The following is a 23,035-nucleotide window of genomic DNA, read 5'->3' on the forward strand; positions in this document are numbered from 1 at the left end:
ATATTCATTTACGGCCTCCCCTACATCCTCAGACTCTAGGCACAAGTTCCCTCCACTATCCCTGATCGGCCCTGCTCTCACACTGATCATCCTCTTATTTCCCACATAAGTGTAGAACGCCTTGGGGTTTTCCTTAATCCTTCCTGCCAGGTCTTTTTCATGCCCCCTTCCAGCTCTCCTAAGTCCATTTTTGAGTTCCTTCCTAGATACCTTGTAACCCTCTGGAGCCGTGCCGGATCCTTGCTTCCCCAACCTTACGTAAGCTTCCTTCTTCCTCTTGACTAGAAGCTCCACTTCTCCTGTCATCCAAGGCTCCTTCACCTTACCATTCCTTCCTTGCCTCAGTGGGACAAAACTATCCAGCACTCACAGCAAGTGATCCTTAAGCAACTCCCACATTACTGTTGCGGGTTGCCTGCACCCTTCAGTATGTAAGGCCTATTTCCACTTTTCCCCTCTATGCTGTGGGTGCTCCCTCCCACCCTTCTTCCCTGGTTGTTCATCCATCCCCTGCCCATTCCCCCCTTGCTCCCTCCCCCTTGCTCCCCTCTTACCTGCTTTCCGCCAACCCCCCCTCGCTAGACATGAGCAGGGTCCTCAAAAAGGCTGGTGAATTTTTTCCATGTATAGTAGAATCTTTCCTCAGATCTCTAATTGCGAATTTTATTTTTTCCAGTTTTAGGAACTCCGCTAGGTCGGAGAGCCATTCTGAGGCTCTGGGTGGTGTAGCCGACTTCCATCCGAGCAGAAGCCTCCGTCGGGCAATCAGGGAGGCGAAGGTCAGGGTGTTGGCCCCTCTTCCTATAAAGCGTTCTTGATGCTTCGATACCCTGAAGACCGCCACAAATGGGCACGGCTCCATCTTCACCCCAATCACCCTGGACATGTTCTTGAAGAAGGCGGTCCAGAACACATCGAGTCTGGGACTTGTGGGTGTGGTTGGCCGGACACCCCGACACTACTCACTCTTATCTTCCATCTCTGGGAGCAGTCCGCTAATGCTTCTCCTGGTTAGGTGTGCTCTGTGCACCACCTTTAGTTATGATAGGTTCAGTCACATGAAGAGCTGGAGTTGATCCTGTGCAGTGCCTCGATCCACAATCCGCCCTTATCTCTGTGCCCAGCTCCCCCCTCATTTCTGTTGCGTTTCATCCAGGGGGGCCCTTACTTCTTCCAAAAGTCGTCCATATATTTTGCCACACTTATCTCCCCCTAGCCAATCCGGTGCTAACATTCTGTCAAGTAGGGTGTGTCCAGGACACCGGGGGAACATCTTGGTCTCCTTGAAAGTCTTGCAGCTGTAGGCATCGAAGCTCGTTCCCTTTCGGGAGCTTCTCTGTTAGTTCCCCAGAGTTGCTTCTCTACCATCCACGTACATGTCCCTCATCGTCAGTATCCCACCATCTTCTTTCCATGTCTTGAATGTGGCGTCTATCCTTGCCGGTGTAAATTTATGGTTCTTGCAGATGGGGACTGTAACAGACATGCCACTGAGTTTAAAGTGGTGCCTGAACTGGTTCCAGGTCCTTAATGTGGCCACTACCACCGGTAGTTTGGGGGGGGGGGGGGGGGGGGGGGCTGCGGGAGTGAGGCGGTAGCCAGTCCCCATACAGGTGGCCTCCTCCATCTGGAGCCATTCTGTCTCCCAACCACTCCCGCACTCTCTCCATGTTCGCTGTCCAGTGACAGAATAGAGGGTTCGGCAGGGCCAGTTCTCACATGTGTCGCCCTCTTTGTAGGATGGCTTTTCGTATCTAGGATTCTTTCCCGTCCAGACAAAGGCTATGATTAGTTTGTCAACTTTGGTGAAGAAGGATTTGGGGATGAAGATGGGGACTGTTCTGAATAAGAAGAGTAACCATGGCAGTACGTTAATTTTTATTGTCTGCACCCTTCCCACTGGGATAGTGCGAGTGAATCCCATCTTCGCAGGTCCCTCTTCACCTCCTCCACCAGGCTGGACAGGCTCCACTTATGGAGCCGCATCCAGTCATGAGCTAGCTGTATCTCCAGGTACCTGAATTTGGTTTGGGGCAATTTAAACGGTAGCACCTCCAGCTCCGCTCCTCCCTGTTGGAGATTCGCCGGGAAGATTTTGCTCTTAGCTGTGAAGGCTCCAAGCTTCCTCAGGGGTTCTGTTATCTTGCCCATTCTGACCAGAACAAAGAACAAAGAACAAAGAAAAGTACAGCACTGGAACAGGCCCTTCGGCCCTCCAAGCCTGCACCGACCATGCTGCCCGTCGAAAGTAAAATCTTCTACACTTCCGGGGTCCGTATCTCTCTATTCCCATCCTACTCATGTATTTGTCAAGACGCCCTTTGAACGTCACTATCGTCCCTGCTTCCACCACCCCCTCCTGCAGCGAGTTCCAGGCACCCACTACCATCTGTGTAAAAAAATTTGCCTCGTACATCTCCTCTAAACCTTGCCACTCGCACCTTAAAGCTATGCCCCCTAGTAATTGACCCCTCTACCCGGTGAAAAATCCTCTGACTATCCACTCTGTCTATGTCCCTCATAATTTTGTAGACCTCTATCAGGTCGCCCCTCAACCTCCGTTGTTCCAGTGAGAACAAAACAAATTTATTCAACCGCTCCTCATAGCCAATGCCCTCCATACAAGGCAACATCCTGGTAAATCTCTTCTGCACCCTCTCTAAAGCCTTCACATCCTTCTGGTAGTGTGGCGACCAGAATTGAACACTATACTCCAAGTGTGGCCTAACTAAGGTTCTATACAGCTGCAACATGGCTTGCCAATTTTTATACTCAATGCCCCGACCAATGAAGGCAAGCATGCCACATGCCTTCTTGACTACCTTCTCCACCTGTGTTGCCACTTTCAATGACCTGTGGACATGTACACTAGATCTCTCTATCAATACTCTTGAGGGTTCTACTATTCACTCTATATTCCCGACCTGTATTAGACCTTCCAAAATGCATTACCTCACATTTGTCCGGATTAAATTCCATCTGCTATCTCTCCGCCCAAGTCTCCAAACGATCAAAATCCTGCTGTATCCTCTGACAGTTCTCATCGCTATCCGCAATTCCACCAACCTTTGTGTCATCCGCAAACTTACTAATCAGACCAGTTACATTTTCCTCCAAATCATTTATATATACTACAAACAGCAAAGGTCCCAGCACTGATCCCTGCGGAACACTACTGGTCACAGCCCTCCAATCAGAAAAGCACCCTTCCATTGCTACTCTCTGCCTTCTATGACCTAGCCAGTTCTGTATCCACCTTGCCAGCTCACGTCTGATCCCGTGTGACGTCCCCTTTTGTACCAGTCTGCCACGACGGACCTTGTCAAAGGCCTTACTGAAGTCCATACAGACAACATCCACTGCCCTACCTGCATCAATCATCTTTGTGACCTCCTTGAAAAACTCTATCAAGTTAGTGAGACACAACCTCCACTTCACAAAACCGTGCTGCCTCTCGCTAATACGTCCACTTGCTTGCAAATGGGAGTAGATCCTGCCACAAAGAATTCTCTCCAATAGTTTCCCTACCACTGACATAAGGCTCACCGGTCTATAGTTCCCTGGATTATCCTTGCTACCCTTCTTGAACAAAGGGACAACATTGGCTATTCTCCAGTCCCATGGGACATCACCTGAAGACAGTGAGGATCCAAAGATTTCTGTCAAGGCCTCAGCAATTTCTTCTCTTGCCTCCTTCAGTATTCTGGGGTAGATCCCATCAGGCCCTGGGGACTTATCCATCTTAATATTTTTCAAGACGCCCAACACCTCGTCTTTTTGGATCTCAAAGTGACCCAGGCTATCTACACACCCTTCTCCAGACTCAACATCCACCAAATCCTTGTCTTCGGTGAATACTGATGCAAAGTACTCATTTAGTACCTCGCCCATTTCCTCTGGCTCCACACATAGATTCCCTCCCCTGTCCTTCAGTGGGCCAACCCTTTCCCTGGCTACCCTCTTGCTTTTTATACACGTGTAAAAAGCCGTGGGCACATAGAGGAGCAGGTCATACGCATAGAGTGACACTCTGTGCTATCTGCCCCCCTTTCTGAATCCCCACCCACCCCTTTGCTGATCTAAGAGTAATGGACAGTGGCTCAATTGGCATTGCGAATAGCAACGGGTACAGCGGACATCCCTGCCCCATTCCTCTAAGCAGCCGGAAATATTTAGAACTGGAGGCGTTCGCCATGGGAATGCTGTGCAGAAGTTTCACCCATGAGGTGAACATTGGCCCAAACCCAAACCACTCAAGCACCTCCATGAGGTACCTCCATTCTACTTGATCAAAGGCTTTCTCAGTGTCCAGGGAGATGATCACTTCTAGTGTCCTCTCCCCAGGTGGGGTGATAATTATGTTCAGCAGGCTTCTCATGTTTGCTGTTAGCTCTCTGCCCTTAACAAACCCGGTATCGTCTTCTGCAATTACCTGGCAAGCAACTCTCCAGCTGCCTTGCCGGAGCTTTCGCCAGGTCTTTGGCGTCACTGTTGAGGAGTGAGATGGGTCTATATGACCCGCACTCTTTCGGGTCCTTGGCTTTTTTTGGGATCAGTTAAATTGCGGCCTGTGCCAGCGTCAGTGGCAGGGCCATCGTCGACAGTGAGTCGTTGAACATCTCATGCATGTGTGGGGTCAATGCTGTCACAAACCTTTTGTAAAAGTCCACTGGGAACCCATCCAGTCCCGGTGCCTTTCCTGACTGCATGGAATTGATGCATTCCATTGTCTCATCCAGCCCTAATGGAACTTCCAGCCCCTTTTTCCTCTCCTTCCCCACCACTGCTAGGTCCAGCCCTCTGAGGAACTGTTTCATCTCTGAGTCCCCCACTGGGGCCTCGGAGGTATACAGTCCCTGGTAAACGTTTCTGAAGGCCCCATTGATCTCATCTGGGGCCATGGCTATCCTACCATTCCCATTCATTACCTGTGCTATTTTCTTTGAGTCAGCCTGTTTCTTTAGCTGGCGTGCAAGCAGGCAACTGGCCTTGACTCCATGTTGGTAGAAGGCCCCCTTGTGACTGGTGGAGCTGGTATACTGCTTTCCCAGTAGAGAGCAGGTCAAATTCCATTTGCAGCTATTTCCTCTCTGCCAGTAGCTGCATGGTCGGGGCCGTGGAGTACCGCTGATCCACTTCCATTATGGAGTTGATTAGCTGTGCATGGCCACCCTTTCCTTCCTGTCCTTAAAAGCCTTATAAACTGTAATTTCCGCCCCCCACCCCCTAATCTCTGCATTCAGTGCCTCCCAGAAGGTGGAGGTTGAGACCTCCCGTTCTGGTTGCAGGATACATATCCATCGATGACTTGTGCTATTCTTTCACAGAACGTCTTGTCAGCGAGGTAGACTGCGCCAGCCTTCATGGGGGTGGGGGGCTGGGCCTGGCCCGTCTCCAACCTCATGTTCATGTAATGTGGAGCATGCTCAGAGATCATTATCGCGGAGTATTCCGCCCCTACTACTCCTGGAAGCACCATTTTCCCTACTTCAAAGAAGTCTATGCGTGACTGGCTTTGTGCACATGGAAGAAGAAGGAGAACTTCTTCTCCCTCAGATGGTTGAAGCTCCATGGGTCTACCCGCCCCATCTGCTCCATAAAAGCGTTTAGCTCTTGTGCCATTCCTGATATGGCTCCCGTCCTAGAATTGGATCTGTCTGTTTTCGGGTCCTGCGTGCAATTGAAGATCCCCCACCACGATGAGTTGGTGAGAGTCTACGTCGGGGATTAATTTTTTAACAAACCCTGCGTCGTCCCAGTTTGGGGCGTTTTTATTTAGAAGAACCACAGATGGGGTGGGGCCCTTCCAGGTCCATCACCGTGCTCGTTGTTGTGAACACTACTTTTTGTTAAATAGTATGGCCACCCCTCCTTGCCCTTGTGTCGAAGCACGTCTGAAATGTCTGTCCCACCCAGCTTTTCCTTACCCGCAGTTGGTCCTTCTCTCTCTCAGGTGCGTCTCTTATAGGAAGGCTACGTCCACCCTCAGGCTTTTGAGATGGGTGAAGACTGTCGGTCTTTTCACTGGTCTGTTAAGACCCATCACGTTCCAGGTGACTATTCCGATTGGGGGGGGGGGTTCTGCCTCCCCCCTCCCCCCTGCAGTCAGCCATACTCACCTTGTGGACATGCCCTGCGTGCCTGCCCTTGTTCTTGAGCCATTTAAGATGACCGCCATTCCCTTCCTCTTTCCCACCACCTCCGCGTGAGACCTGTTGTGACCAGCATTTTACCCTCCTCCTCCCCTCCCTCTACCTCTCTCCTTACTCTCCTTCTGAGCCCTTCTACCCGTGTACCCCCCTTTCCCGGTCTCCTTTTCCTTCCCTGTCCCCTCATTCCCTCACCTATTGCCCCTTGCCCCAATGGTGTGTTGCTTCCCACCCGCCCTCCTGCCAGGCACTCTCTTCCTTTGGGGATGGGCCGTGCCACCATCCTTCTTTTTAGTTACGTACACCAACTTGTTCGCTAGTGTAGTGGCTCCCCCCAAAGACCGAATTCCCATTTTACAAACCCGACTGATTCGCCCCTCTCCCCCATCCTCTTCCATGCTCCCAAGTACGGTTACCCCTAGCCCCCCTGGATCGTTAAAGACCACGTTCAGACCGTAGTTCTTTAATGATGTTTCTCGAATTCGTTCGGGTTGGCTTCCTCCGGCGAGCCAAAGTAATGTTCCTTTCCCCAGTATGTGACCCATAGTCTGACGGGATAAAGCATACCAAACAGCACCTTGTTCCTGAACAGTGTGGATTTGGCACCACTAAGTTATGCCTGGCGTTTGGCCAAGTTCATTCCAATGTCCTGATACAAGTGGATGGTGTGTCCTCCCCACTTACATGCCCTCTTGTTTTTTGCCCACCTCAGGATCCGCTCTTTATCTTGGAACCTATGGAGTCTCACTATCATCTCCTGCGGTGGTTCCCCTGCCTTGGGCCTCTACTGGAGTGACCTGTGGGCCTCGTCCACCTCTGGGGGCTTGGCGAAGCCTTCCTCGCCGACCAGCTTTCCCAGCATTACTGGTACGTACTCTGTGGGGTTCCTCCCCTCTGTGCCCTCTGGTAACCCCACGATCCACAGGTTCTGCCGGCGGGACCTGTTTTCTTGGTCATCAAATTTTTATTTCTTCTGGGTCTTGGCCAGCCTTGCTACCTCGGCTTCGTGTGAGGCGATCCGATCTCCCTGATCTGTGTCTCATTCAAGGTCCCACAGGCACAGGGAAGTGATGAAGGAGGACCTCTTGGCAGTGGTGGGGCTAGCAGTAGAGGCTGCGATGGCCCCCATAAAGGAGGCAATGGGCAAAGTGGAGCGGAGGCTGGAGGCCCAACAGTTGATAACATTGATCTTACTGCAAATTGCAGAGTTAGTTAATTTAAATATCAATTGGTGCTTTGGGAGAGCAAGTCCTTATAATGTGGAAGCAATGCACAAGGTGGAAATTGAAATTTCAACCAATGAAAAGCCAAGAATGGCTGAAAATTGTAGTCGCAGGCCAAGGAGGAGCAGGTCGGTGGGGAGTAGAGAGTTGGCCAGGTGAGTTGACTATCAATGGACAGCTCCTGTGTAATTTTGTGCAGTGTCTAAAGTATGTCTTCAAACCTGCCAGAGCCACCCAAAAAAAGTACAGCTTTGCAAGGAAATAGGATAGAGGGCATTATTTCAATGAGAACAATCCTGGATGATGCATAGCCAAAGAGAGAAGGACTACTGGGTGCTTGTAGGAGGAAACCATAGAAACATGTCTCTAATAATAATAATCATTATTGTCACAAGTAGGTTTACATTAACACTGCAATGAAGTTACTGTGAAAAGTCCCTAGTCGCCGCATTCCGGCGCCTGTTTGGGTACACAGAGGGAGAATTCAGAATGTCCAAATGACCTAACAGCACATCTTTCGGAACTTGTGGGAGGAAACCGGAACACCTGGAGGAAACCCACACAGACACAGGGAGAACGTGGAGACTCCACACAGTGACCCAAGTCGGGAATCGAACCTGAGACCCTGGAGCTGTGAGGCAACGGTGCTAATCACTGCGTTAATGTGCCGCCCAGTGTACACGGCATTGCACTGATTCATTCCCTATCAGTGTGCTGGGAAACTGCCTAATGTGGACAAGTGGGGATGCAAAATGAGGTTGAGAATGCATTCACCATGTCCTATTGCCTTTTTACAACAATCCAAAATTTTGCTACACCAAAAATAACCATTTGAGTGCTGGACATTGCAAACCTGTGTTGATGGAAATAATGCTGCCCTTAATGGTGGCCTCGCTGGACTCTGCCCAGCTGATTTTTTGAACTTTAGGTTTGCACTGCGGCATCTCCCTGGTACCAGCATCTTCTGTGAATTATTACCAGCTTTCACTGACCTTGCTTCAGGAACAGGGGAAGATGGAATTCTCTTAAAAAGATTTCAATTACCTTTGGGGATTGTAAACAAACTTGAGCTGATTAAAAATGTTTTCTTAGCAGTACGGAAGACAATGTCAAGATTTAAGAATTGTGGCATGGATATTTATTCACCTATCTGCTGATTTTCTTCTTGGTGAAAGTTACTTTACGTTTTCTCTTTCTTTTTGAGGCTTGTCTGCATGTCACTATTATTCGGCTCCTGGGTAAGCACCTAAATCTCAAGTTGATGCATGCACAAAATCAGCAACAAGTCTGCAACCTGGCTCTTCAACTTCAAAAGCAATATGCCAGACTGCCTGTATAAATGCACTGAAAATGCAATTGAAAGAATAGTGTTTTTGATCTGACACAGAGGCCAGTGTCCGGTATGATAAATAATTTACTTTACCAGTTAGGTAACTCCTCGGTCAGTATAAGAATGATTGATGCTTATCCCAGGCTCGTTAAATAGTGTTGTATGATAGGTTTCAGTGAACAGTCAATTCATCTGTACTTTATTATAAACAGATGCCAACTTCAAACATGTTGTAATATACGACCAACATTACTGGCTGCAATTTCATAGTAAGCCATGGAAATAGAAGCATTGTTTTTGACAACTGCCCCCCCAACAAAGTGTTCAAATCACCGCAATGCATAAAAATTCACTACTACACATCCAGAATATCTGCAGTTTCCCACATTTCTGCCAATAATTTATGAGAGTACTCATAATTCAAAGGAATGTTTTTCTCTATGCCATCCATCAAACAGATTGACATTTAATAATACCGGTCTTAAGACGAAACGTTACACCTTGATTCACAGGCAGAACATTCAGGGATGGAAGAGGAGTGCAACAGCACCCATTAGATAAGACAAATGGATGAGGATTGATTGAAGTCCAACTAAACATTTGTCATGGGAGTTATTGAAAGGACAGTCACAATGTTCCCCTCAGGAAGTCAAGAACCAATTAAGGAATTAACAGGAAAACCAAAGGACAGATACTTATTTTTTTGCTATTGATACATTTACCGAAGATTTCTCTACAAATTAGATTTTAGTTCATGCTAACTCAGTGCCAACTCATGTCCCTTACATGCCCATTCATCTAGTATGCACTGTGTACATAACCAATGAGCCATATAATAACAAGGACATGTGGACATGCTCAGAAATAAAAACACCATTCACAGCCGCTTTCCTACATTCCTATAAACTTGTCAATCAGATCGACCAATAATTTATCAATAACAGTAAAAGATATTTCATTCCAAACAATACAAAAAATTCCACAATCATCTAAAATACACACAGTCATATAACAAACAGTTTGTCATTTTTACATCTTTGTAAATTACTTTGTAGTTTGTAAACTTTATAACCCCAAAGCAAACACCCAGTCCACCCCACCCCCCAACCTCTCCCTCCGCTTTAGTTGCCGGCGACAAACAGATCTTTAAAGACAGAGATGAACGGCCTCCATCTCGAATGAAACAACTCCTCCGATTCTCTAAGGGCATATTTGATTCTTTTCTAGTTGCAGGAACTCTGCCAAGTCCCCCAATCATGCAAAAGCCCTAGTGGCATCGCCGACTTCCATCCAAGTAGGATTTTACACTGGGCAATCAGAGAGGCGAAGGCCACGACATTGGCTCTCTCCCCCTCTAGCAGCCATGGCAGCTCCGATATGCCAAATATTGCCACCAAAGGGCATGGCTCCAGCCTCATTCCCACGATCACTGACATAGTCTCAAACACCGATGCACAGAACTCGACCAGTTTCGGACAAGACCAAAACACCAAAACACATACGCGCGATTTGCTGATCCACTTGAGCAACTCTCGCACTTATTATCCACAACAGGAAAGAACCCACTCATATGCGCTCTAGTAAAGTAAGCCCTGTGAACAACTTTAAATTGTATCAGGCTCATCCTGGCACAAGAGGAGGTCGAGTTCACCCAACACAATATTTCTTTTTTTTTTAAATTCAGAGTACCCAATTCATTTTATCCAATTAAAGAGCAATTTAGCGTGGCGAATCCACCTACCCTGCACATCTTTGGGTTGTGGGGGCGAACACAGGAAGAATGTGCAAACTCCCCACAGACAGTGTCCCAGAGCCGGGATCGAACCTGGGACCTCGGCGCAGTGAGGCTGCAGGGCTAACCCACTGCACCACCGTGCTGCCCTTCCAACACAATATTTCACTCCAGACCCCACCCCCCAGTGCCATTCCAGCTCCTCCTCCCACTTCCCTATCATCACTGCTAACAGTACCTTCTCCGTATCCTGCAACCACCCATATATATCCGAGATCTTCCCCTCCCCCAGCTAATTGCATGATAACAATCTATCCATCAACATATGACTCGGGAGCGGAGGGAATGAATGGAACTCTGCATATACCTAAACTCGCTCTCACTCGGGAGCTAGAATTTCCTTCAACTCCTCCAACCCCGCAAACCTAAACTCCACAAACAGATCCCTGATCCTCTTGATCCCCTCCCTCTTCCAAATCCTATAAGGTGTCGATCCCCGACAGTGCAAATCTATGGTTTCCGCAGATTGGCGACAATACCGACATGCCCAATCCGAAGTGACGCCGAAGCTGATTTTAAATTTTAAGGGATGGCACCACTACCGGGGTCGCTATGTACCTGGATAGGGAAAACGGGAGAGGGGCAGTGACCTATGTCTTTAAACAACCCTCAACACAGGAGGCCTCCTCCATTTGTCCCCACCCCGACCCTGCTCCCCCCACCACTGCCGCACTTTCTCTACGTTTGCCGTCCAGTAGTAATAAAATAAGTTTGGCAGTGCCAGCCCCCCGGGATGCCATCCCCTCTTCGGATCGTGGGTGTCCTACATGCCCACACAAAGGCCGAAATGAACTTATCCACCCAAGCAAAAAAAGCTTCTGGGAGGAAGTTTGGAAGAGTCTGGAACATGAATAGGAACCTCGGGAGCATGTCAATTTTATCGTCTGTAAATTATCCGCCAAGCAAAGCGGGAGAGCACCCCAGCTCTTCAGGTCCCCTCTCATCCCCTCCATCAGACTGGCCAAGTTCAATTTGTACTGCATGGTCCACTCATGAGCCACCTGAATACCAACATACCTGAATTTATTTTTGGCCAGCTTGAATGGCAGGGTTCCCAGCTCTGCACACTTACCCAGGGAATTTACCAGGATTACCTCACTCTTGGACACGTTGCGTTTGTATCCCGAGAAGGCTCAAAACTTCCTGAACAACTCCATTATCTTCCCCATACGTGAAAGAGGGTCCAAGATGTACAGCAACAAACTGCGCATAAAGGGACACCCTATGTTCTCTACTCGCCTTTCAATACTTCTCCATTCCTTCAACGACCTAAGCGTGATGGCCAAGGGTGCAATAGCCAGTGCAAACAGCAATGGGACAGTGGGCATCACTGTCTAGTGCCCCTGAGCAGCCGGAAGTATCCTGAGCTCACCGCATTAGTCTTAACACTCGCCATGGGGCAGTATATAACAATCTCACCCAGGAGATAAACGTTGGTCCAAATCCAAATTGTCCCAGGACCTCAAAAAGATACAACCAGCTCACCCAATCGAAAACCTCCTCTGTGTCGGTAAGAGATAATTACTTCTGGCACCCTCCCCCTAGATGGGGTCATGACCATGTTCATAAGCCGCCTAATGTTAGTCGATAACTGTCGCCTCTTGACAAAGCCAGTCTGAATTCGGAGGTAGGGATGCTACCACAAGACCTCCTTGAAATATAAGCCAGAGGAACCAAAGAGTATGATTGTTTCATAAGATGGTCCATGTCATGGTCAATGTTTTTCTTTCTAAAATGCAACGCTCTGTCCAGATAGAACATTTTGATAAATGCCATTAACTCTATTTCTCTCTCCACAAATGATGCTTGACCTGCTGAAATGAAAAGAAATGAAAATCACTTATTGTCACAAGTAGGCTTCAAATGAAGTTACTGTGAAAAGCCCCTAGTCGCCACATTCCGGCGCCTGTTCGGGGAGGCTGGTACGGGAATTGAACCGCGCTGCTGGCCTGCCTTGGTCTGCTTTAAAAGCCAGCTATTTAGCCCTGTGCTAAACCAGCCCCTGCTGAGCATTTTGACATTTCCTGATTTGTTTGTTAATGAACCATTCATGTTTCTACTGCAAAATAAACAGGATTTGACAAAATGGAAAGTGAAATGAAAATTGCTTATTGTCACAAGTAGGCTTCAAATGAAGTTACTGTGAAAATCCCCTAGTCGCCACATTCCGGCGGCGCCTGTTCGGGGAGGCTGGTACGGGAATTGAACCATGCTGCTGGCCTACCTTGGTCTGCTTTCAAAGCCAGCGATTTACCCCTGTGCTAAACAGCCCCATGTACATCATCATTCAGCGGATCAGAAACGTTATAAGACATCAGACTCCACTGTAATGCTTTGTGGTTTCAAAAGTTTGTTTTCAAACAAATATCTGAGATCAATGTTGTCAAGCCAAGTCATTTAACCTGGGAGGAGAAACACTACTTAGGTAATGTGCTTTTATATGGAACATTCATATGCAAGAAATTAGAAAAAAATCTATTGTCTGTTTTTACATTACTCAGAAACTAAGCAGGTGCATTTCTAACCTTGACGGTTGTATGTCGTTGTATTTGTGAATTGTTCTTGGCACAGGATTCGGGTACCCATGTTAACAGGTAGGTATTGTGATTCTTGAGACTTTCTGGAGGAACCAAGGAAAAGTTCTATAGTTATATAACACAACACACACACACACATACACATAGGCACACAAAATTCACAACCTGCTATATCCTGTCTTTTTAAGGGGGTAATGTTGGTCTCAGCTGGGTACCAGGAAAATATGATGCCCAGCTTACATTGCTGACTGTACACAGCACTCAGCTCAGCCACAAAGTTGTTCTAGGCATCAGTGCTGATGTACATGTGCTGCTCTTCAGCTTCACCTCCCACCTAACCTGTTTACATTTGGGAACAACACTGCCCACCAACCAGCATTAATAGAATTTGGAAAGCAAGTTGAAAGAAGGCCCAGTTTTTTTTTGGAAGTGTGGCTTCACATGAGAGGAAATCTCCAGGAATTGAGTCTACCTGGGTGGTCTGACTGCTGTTGCCTTTAATGAGCTGTCAAGAATCAAGTTGCCTATGTGACTGCCGACTTCCCTGACCACATTTGCACTGACAGACTTTGGAAGCCACACCGCACTGATACAAAAGAGGAAGCAAGAAGCCATCATTCATTTTGGAGCCTCTTTTGATGTTAAATTTGCTCCTTGCAGTAATACCACTTTGTAGTCCAATTCACTAAAATGAGCTAAAATTGCATACTACTTGGCAGAATTGTTAACCCTTTTGACATTCCAGAGGAACATTATACCTGTACTTTACTGTAATTTACATGGTTTTGAAGATTGGCAAGCTGCCTAACAGTGAATAACCCCTTTTTTGAACTGCAGCCTATGTTTCATTTCTGATTCAGGATAACAGTGAATCTTTTATGTTGAAATTTCACATCATTCCAGACTGAATATTTTGGCAACACAGGTGGATTTAATAAATTAGCACCCCATTACCGCGGTTTCTGCAATGGGAGTGTGTATTGGGAATTTGGAAGATTAAGAATTGAAAATTGGATAGGGTGCACTGTGCTCTGCACCCATATAGACCTCTCATAGAACATACAGTGCAGAAGGAGGCCATTCGGTCCATCGATCTGCACCGACCCATTTTAAGCCCTCACTTCCACCCTATCCCCGTAACCCAATAAGCCCTCCTAACCATTTTGGACCCTAAGGGCAATTTTAGCATGTCCAATCCACCTAACCTGCACGTCTTTGGACTGTGTGAGGAAGAAACCCACGCAGACACGGGGAGAAGGTGCAGACCCAGCGGGGAAGAGATACCTGGGACAATGGCGCTGTGAAGCCACAGTGCTAATCACTGTGCTACCATGCTACTCCCGCATACCCCACATGTGCTCCACCACACTGTTATCCTAGCTCAAACCACAACAAATTGCAAAAGGACTACTCTTTCTGTGGGTTGTCATCCTGGTGTTCTGCATATTCAATCCCTGTCAGGAAAAATTGTTAGTTCATTGTAGATCTCAGGTTAAAAAAAACATGTTATTAAAAAACACCTCTGGTATCACTGTGTCAATTCTAGAATAGGATGCCACCAAGAACACCTGGGCTGTGGTTTAACTTTAATGGGGCGGATATGGGAAGCAGATGGAAGATCATGGTCTACCTAGTGATGGTATGTAAAACACCTCTCTGATCCAACTAGTGGAGAGAAGAACATCACGGCAAAAGAATGTACCGTTCAGGCTATACTATCAACTTGAATTTATTTGGAGACATAGGGCGGGATTCTCCGGTCTCCGACGCCAAAATCGCGTTCGGCGATCGGCCGGAGAATCCATGTTGGCACCAAAATCGGGGTTGCACCGCTTTTGCGATGCTCTGCCCCCTTCAAAGCGGCGTACTATAGGAATATGGCCTCAGGATGTTACCCGCACCCCGATGCTCCGCTCCCGATGGGCCGAGTTCCCGACGGCGTTGGTCGCGTGTGATATTTATTTTCGGGACTTAGTCCAGCGCCACCACAGTCGGGGAGGAGCAGTGGGGGCTTTGGTGGGGTTGGTCGGCCAGTAGCGAGCCTGGCCAAAGGGGGTCACTATTTGGCAGGCCGGGTCCGCATGCAATTCTCCGGCTATATCCGCAGTTAGAGCCTACACTGCATGCCTGCTAGCCCCCACCAGACTGAAGAACGGTGGCCGTTTTGCTCCATTTTTTCAGTCGTAAAACGTCACCATTCCTATGCCGACCGGCGTCAGCACTTAGTCTCAAAATTGGAGAATCCAGCCCTATTTTAAATGGTGATCAGGAAGTGCGGCTGATCCAAGACTACAGCAATTATCTTAGCTAGGACACCCCTACGTGCACAGTTATCATTAAAGAACTCGCAAATTCACACCACAGCACCTTGTCTGTGGCACCAGCTTGATCATTTATTAGTGCTTTGGAACTCTTGAATCCCCAACATCTACTTTAGCGAGGCAGCATCGTATTACACGTGGAGATATCTGGCTGATCAGCAAATCAAAGCCCCGGCTTACATTATATAGTTCCTCACATGTCTAGCATCACATTCTCTACATTGGACAAGAAAACATGGGGCAATTCAAAGACATTCACATTTCTCCCACTATAATTGAAATGAAAAGAGACTTTGAATGATGCACTAATTTATGAACTATAATTCAAAGATTACCAGAGACTGAAACCTGACAACAGACAATACCCCCCACTCAGCCCCAGAAAGACACATCGACAATAGAAATCTTTTCCAGAAAGCAGTCAATAGCAGCCATTTGGAATTGTGGCTATGTGGAGCATTGTTACAAATTAAATAGAAAGGCATGGGGCTGGATTCTCCGGTCTGCCAGCCATGTGTTCTCGATGTCGTGCCGTGGGATACTGTCCCGCTTATTAATGGGATTTCCCATTGTAACCACCCCAGGCCGCTGGGAAACCCGCGGGCGGGCGTGCGCTGCCGGTGGGAAAAGTGAATCGCAACGACCAGAGAATTCTGGCAATGATATGCAATTTACTGTAAATAAAAAGAGATTGAATCATAGGTCAATCAATTTACCTTGCTGCAACATCATAAAATTCGGACTTCATAAATGAGTGAGCAGTGTCACTTATAATCCTCCGTTCTGATCCATAATCTCATTAAAGTAGAACTTTGAGAGATCTTTCTTCCCAGTATAGCTAGCAACTGTAAAGCACAAACTGGTAGCATAGGATGGCCAATCTGGTAGTAAGTGTATTGATTATGGAGCCATTTAGGAGACCAAAAGATCATAGGACTTTCTACAAAATGATTAACAAATACCAAGGATAGGGACTAGATGGCACTCTTACACATCGCTACCCTTGTATAAACCTAAACTACCTCTTAGTTGTGAGGCTTGGCCCTTAAATTTCCCACACCTAGATTTGACAAACATGCAAAATTGTTCCAGTTAAAGTGAATAGTTTAGCACAACTATTTCAAAAGCTCCAGGCATAAAAAGTAGTAAAACGTGAGTTAAGTTACATGAAACAAATGCAAGTTCTGAGGTCCACATTATGAGAGTTCATTGCAGCAGAAACTTGGTTGACTTGTCTTACCTTCTTCTGATCTTTTCCAGTGTACTTTAACTTGCAGCTGGTTGCCATGGAAATAGGGGACTGCTGCCTCCAGACTTCGAATGTCAAACATCTCATCAATAGATGGAAGTTCATTGGACACCTCATCTGTAGTGTGAGCGTGATGTGACTGGATGGCTAGATAAAGGAACTCTAGTCAAGAGCAATTTTACTTCCGATACTCCCTTCCCAAACATTGGTTTGTACAAGAACTTGAAATATTTGTATACAATGTAAATGTAACAGTTGTAAAGTGGCTTAAAATTAAGATTCACACCATTTTTGTCTCAACCACACTGTTGAGAATGCTATCATTAAATATTTTCCAGGCTACATTTTTGTGTAATGTCAATTATTGATGTGGTGCAAAGTTCTATCATAATTTATTTCAACTAAACTTCAAAGTGTTTTAAACATTCTCCCTTTCCAACCCCCAGGCAGCATATTTACAAGACCTCAGACATAAATGTTTGACCTGCGGAACGGATCAGACAATGTGACTGGCACTGTTCAAATCTCTTTGTACTCTCTCGGCCACATTTCCTTTTCTTGGGTTCAAGCTCCATTCCCCACACCAGAACAGATGTTTCAGATTCAAACGCTTCGCATGCTTCAACCACTGTTACAATACCAAATGTCCTAACAATTACTGCCCACTGAATGTGAATTCATCACACATTTATCAAAACCAAAATATGCACGCTATAATTATACTTTCTAGTGCTGACAAGTAAAAGATCAGGGAATAGCAACTAAGTTGTTCGCTTCATCACAGTAAAGACACTGAAAACCTGTGTTTAGAAATAACTAAACACGTCTATGAAGAGATCTGGAGTTGGCCAAGTTCTCAGTCAATGTCACTTGATAACTAAAACAGTTATTATTAACAGGCATGGAAGAGGCCAGCAAAGTACATGAAGTCATTTGATGGTGCCATACTAGGCAGTAGTTTGTGACTCTGGGTACCATACATTCGAGCTCAATTGCATTGCCGCATAGAAAGATTTCTGTCTTTCGGTCAGCATTCTGGTGAGTTTCTGTTCTCGGCCAATCTTATCGTAGAATCAGAGAGTTTACAGTGCAGAAGGAGGCCATTTGACCCGTCGGGTCTGCACCAGCCCTTGGAAAGAGCACCCTACACCTCCACCCTATCCCCGTAACCCGGTAACCACACCTAACCTATCTATGGATGAGATTGGGTGAGGATTGAGTAAAGATCTATTTCCCATAGAAGAGGAGATTGGAAAAAGACCCAGGGCTCTCAGACGTCCACTTTTAACATGTACTCCAGTTCTATTAGAAAAGAAAATCTCTCATCTTTGAGTTTAACCAATAGCAAGAATTATTTCACTCTTGGTCTAATCTCCAAGTGTTAGCAATAGCAGATATGGTTTAATTGCTCGAAGCCATGGGTAGTATTAGTGGCTGGAAATGTTTCATTGCTCTTACCTGTGGAAGGGGTATTAAAAAAAAACAAAGCTTTGCTGCTCTTCAAGCGTTTTTGCCCCCAGTTGGCCACTGCCTGCATTTGTACCAAATATTCGGTGTTTGGTTGCAGACCTTCAATCTCAACTTCATTCTTTCCCTATAAAAGAAATGTACAAGTAAATGCAAGGTTATGAACTGGCTGGAATCTCTATTAAGGTAAAGGAAATGTCCTGAATGTTGCCATGTTCCGGTATTCTAACAGTGCTTGGACTGATATTTCTACTGACTCCCATTCTCACCGACTGGAAGGATGGGCTAAGCTAGGCATTAAAAATCTGCAAAGCCAATACACAATAAGGTCCGATGTTGGGCGAATTCTCCGATCCCCCAGCCACGAGTTTCTCGGCGGCACGCCGTTTTGCTGACAGCGGGATTTTCCACTCCCGCCGCTCGTCAATGGGAAGCCTACGCCGAGTAACTCACCTTCTGACCCCCCAAAGCCTGTCCACCATCTACAAGGCACAAATCAGGAATGTAATAGAATACTCTCCACTTGCCTAGATAAGTGCAGCTCCAACAACACTCAAGAAGCTTGACACCATCCAGGACAAAGCTGCCCGCTTGATTGCTCCCCCTTCCACAAACATTCAAACCCTCCAGCACCAATCAACAGTGGCAGCCACGTGCAACATCTACAAGATGTACTGCAGTAACTCACCAAGGTGTTATATTCCTTGTTTTGTTCTCCAAGATAGCCAGATATGTAGTATTGACAAAGAATATAAAACTAAGAAGTTTAAATCCAAACTAAATTATTTTACACTACTTAAACTTGATTAGATGAGCCCACTTTACTGAGTAACAGATAACAAAATAAAAGTACTGAATCTGTGATACAGTAATCAATATTCTCTCTAACTTCTAAACTACACTCTAACTCAACTTCATGCTATCCTTCTACAATGAAATCTCCATCAGCTTCTCCCATCATGCCTAGAGATGCAGCCTTTTATATGATCACTTAGTACTTAGTGCTGAGTTACATGTAGTCTCTCTTGTTAATCCTTTACTACACTTGTCCTAACATATCATTACACAAGGTTCCTTTGAGAGCACCTTCCAAACCCATGACCACCGCCATCTAGAAGGACAAGAGCCGCAGAAATCTGGGAATCCCACCACCTAGAGGTTCCCCTCCAATCACTCACAGTCCTTCACTGTCATTGGGTCAAAATCCTGGAACTCTCTCCCTAACAGCATAATGGGTGAACTTACAACTGAAGGACTGCAGCACTACAAGAAGGTAACTCACCACCATCTTCTGAAGGGCAACTAGGGATGGACAATAAATACTGGCCTAACTAGTGATGCCCATATCCTGTAAATGAATGAAAAAAAACCATAACAGGGCCAACCATAGCTACAGCCTGTCTGTCCTACTATATTCTCCAGAACAGAACCCTGCTGTGGCTTCTCTCGTGAATGTTAATTTCACTCCCTTTGACTGTGAGCAGCCTCTAGCTTCATAGCTGAAGGCTATTTCAAAGGAAGGGGTTAGCCTTGTTAGTTGTGTTAGCACTTCATGCTCCTGAACTCTCCAATGTCTCCTTGAAGGAACACGTGCTATGTCTGAGTGGATGAGAAGTGAACTTTGATGCCTGAACAGTGTGCTTGTACTCTCAGAGAGCTTCAGCGCCATAGAAGCAGCTGCTAACAATGAAACAATAAAGAGCAGGGCTTCACCACTGAGGGCACTCTCGCGGCTAACGGGTAAATGTCTGAATGAGCAGAGCATGACCTCCCTAATGTTGCTGACAGACGTCTCGGGTCTAGGGGCTCCTGATCTGGCCAGGGGTGAGTGTCCATACCAAGGTTTTCCAGCACAACTGGCTTGCTGTATGGCACTCAGAGAAGGTGGGACAGTCATGGTAAGGGTGGGGGTGGTTTGGGAGGTATGAGAGACGGAATACCGAACTGATTGTCGGTCTCTCTCCTCCAATTCCTTGCAGATACAAATATGTTTGCTGGTGTCAATGCTGTGCATACTGTCCTCGCTCTGCTTGTTGCAGCTGAGGCGGGCAGACGCCAAACACGACAGCAAGGCCGTCTCAGGCTGGAAACGGCACCACATGTGCAGGGGGGCCGCCACACACCCTGAAGTCCCAGCTGACCATCAGGCTGCGGAGGGGGGCGGGCAGAGGGGAGTCCAGCGACGTGCCAAGGTGTACAGGAATTGTTGCTCCATCAATGAACTGACGGACAGCATATGCCGCAGAGGACTGAGTCTCAATAGGGAGAGAGTCCACACGGATGTGGCATCCTGTGGAGGAGGAGGGCACCCGCTTCCGGTGTGTGTCACTGCTGCATTATACCTTTACGTCACCGGGTCATTCCAGGAATCGAAAAGGGGACTTGTGTGATCTATCGCAATCTTCAGCTCACAGGTGCATCCTGGAGATGACGGATGCTCATTGATGGAGCAACCTTGGCACATCGCTGGACTCCCCTCTGCCCGAGCACTCGACTATATCACTTCCGACCTGGACTAGGCCCACCAAGATACCTGGTTGCAGGATTCGTTGCCAAAAGTCCAGGGGGCCATCGATGGCATGGATGTCACCCTGCGAGCAGCAGGGCATCAGGAATTTCCCTATATTAACAGGAAGGGATTCCACTCCTAAATGTTCAGGTCATGGGTGACTACCGCCTCAGAATCATGCATGTGTGGGCCCGCTACCCTGGCAGCATACATGACTGCTACATCCTGGAGCACCCGGAGATCCTTGATATCTTTGAGGACCATCGCAGGATGATGGGTTGGCTTGTGGGGAACTAGGGATACCCGCTGAGACCATGGCTGACGACGCCATTGCGGAGGCCTTAGACCGAGACGTTGTCCTGGTGGATGCCATGAGTTTCTGAGGAACAAGCTTGAAGATCATATGTTTTGAGGGTGCGAGTTGTCGGCCAGTGTATTGGAGGGCTGGACGGGGTGGTTTGCGAAATTGAGTGGTGGTAGGCCAGACCTGATGCCATGAGAGAGGCGGCAACTTATCCTTGTAACTCTTTGCAGATCGTTTGTCTTCTTCCGACATTGGACAGTGATCCTTCTGGTCATGCTGCCCGCTACTGCCTCTGGATGGCATTGCTGACCCTGCTGCTGGTTCTCTGACCCTCTTGGGGGAACAGGGTGCCCACAGTGTTGAGAAGCCTGGCCAGGTCGGCAGCCCCCAAGCAAGGAGCAGGTCTCTATGCTGCCATCCTTTGTCTTGACTGGGAGTGAGTGCTGAGGGAGCATTTAAAAGCCGCTCCCCCCATGTTAGCAGTGAGCAGCTGAGGTGCAAGCCGGGTGCATCAGATAGCGAGGGAGCCCGGCATGTGAAAATTCGGATGGGAGCTCATTTTTGGAACTAAGTGTGGGTGAATACAGGTCACGATCTCGCCACTGCAGCCGACGCGAAATTACGCAGACAAACTGGCCCAGAATGACACTTCATATTTTTTGGTTTAATTGCACCTTAGGGTATACCTGGCAATTATAACAAAATGTTTCAGTGAACAACATAAGTTACGAAAAGAAATTGAATTACATCCATCTGTTAATCCCAATTTGCATTAAAGATAAATTTGTTAACACAATAGATATATAACTGTGCTACATAATATACAAAGCAGTTAAAAACAGATCAAGTAGTCTGCTCAGACTACAAAATGTAAGAATTTCTGGACATTGAAATTGTCGCGGATGATCATTGTGGGAAATGGTCATAATCTTACCAGAATTTGGCAAAGTGCCAGGCTCAGATAGAAACCTGGCGAGGAACTCTCCAGTTGCACAGACCAGTTTTATTGCCACATCTTGAGCCTCTTAGACAAAAGAAAAAATGAGTGGCCGTTGTGCACACCATCACTCTGGTGGGGCAGGGCAGGGCCTCATAGAGCCGACCACCTTGAAAGGGCGCCCCGATCAGCACTGCTACCTAACGGCCCCATCATGGAGGTATTGGAAGTATTGTATTGGGAGCTTTAGTTACTCTTTATCTATTCAAATACTTTTAGAAATTCTTATTGTTTTTATATATCTAGCTAGCTTTCTCTCATTTCTAATTTCCCCCATTTTTAAAGATATTCTTTGCTGGTTCTTTTAAAATCTGTCCAATCTTTGACAAAGGTCCATCTGGACTCGAAACGTTAGCTATTTTCTCTCCCTACAGATGCTGCCAGACCTGCTGAGATTTTCCAGCATTTTCTCTTTGGTTTCAGAGTCCAGCATTAGCAGTAATTTGCTTTTTTCCAATCTTCACAGAACACAGTGTTCCTTTCAATTCGATACTATCTTTAACTTCCTTATTTAGACCATAAGACAAAGGAGCAGAATTAGGCCACTCGGCCCATCGAGTCTGCTCCGCCATTCAATCATGGCTGATATTTTTCTCATTCCCCATTCTCTTGCCTTCTCCCCATAACCCCGTTCGCCTTTTTTAGCCACAGATGATACATCCTTTCATGGGAGTCTATCTTTTTCACTGGGATAAATTTTTGCTGAGAGTTATTAAATATCTCCTTAAAGGTTTGCCTCTACTGCATTTCTACTGACCTACGTTTTAAGTTTGTTGCCCAGTTCTCTTTAGCTACCTGATGCTAGTACAAGGGGTATTTTGATGTGACTTGAAATGTGACTTAGAAAAGGAGGGGTAAAAACATCTGTTGTGATCCACTTTAACATGGAAACAAGAGGGAGAATGTCCCACTATAGGAGTACTGGCAGCAAGAACTAAATTAGCAAAACTACACAGGAAGGCATAAACAGGTTTGCATAGTGGCTGCATAAATAGCACATCCGATTAAATATTGTGGTTTGCAAAGTCATTGATCCACAATCTCTTAGAATGATTAATTTCAACAAGTTAATCTAAAAAAAGCTCAACAGAAACAGATCTTACAAAATATGTAAAATCCTGGACAAAACTAGTTAGCTGGTTTCTTACTAAAAGCAG

At 46.7% G+C, this 23,035-nt stretch overlaps 1 protein-coding gene across 2 annotated transcripts in view; it reads right to left on the reverse strand.

The window, feature by feature from the left end:
- Positions 1-23,035, reverse strand: part of anos1b (anosmin 1b) — a 219,588-nt gene that overhangs the window by 24,994 nt on the left and 171,559 nt on the right. For both annotated transcript variants that reach the window (XM_072474064.1, XM_072474065.1), the window contains exons 8-10: positions 18,060-18,195; positions 16,593-16,748; positions 13,020-13,114 (exon numbers count right to left, since the gene is read on the reverse strand). In XM_072474064.1, coding sequence (XP_072330165.1) covers positions 13,020-13,114; positions 16,593-16,748; positions 18,060-18,195 — 387 coding nt within the window. The remainder of the gene's footprint in view (positions 1-13,019; positions 13,115-16,592; positions 16,749-18,059; positions 18,196-23,035) is intronic.

This window comes from Scyliorhinus torazame, chromosome 14 (genome assembly GCF_047496885.1).
Source record: "Scyliorhinus torazame isolate Kashiwa2021f chromosome 14, sScyTor2.1, whole genome shotgun sequence".
Lineage (NCBI taxonomy): Eukaryota > Metazoa > Chordata > Chondrichthyes > Carcharhiniformes > Scyliorhinidae > Scyliorhinus > Scyliorhinus torazame.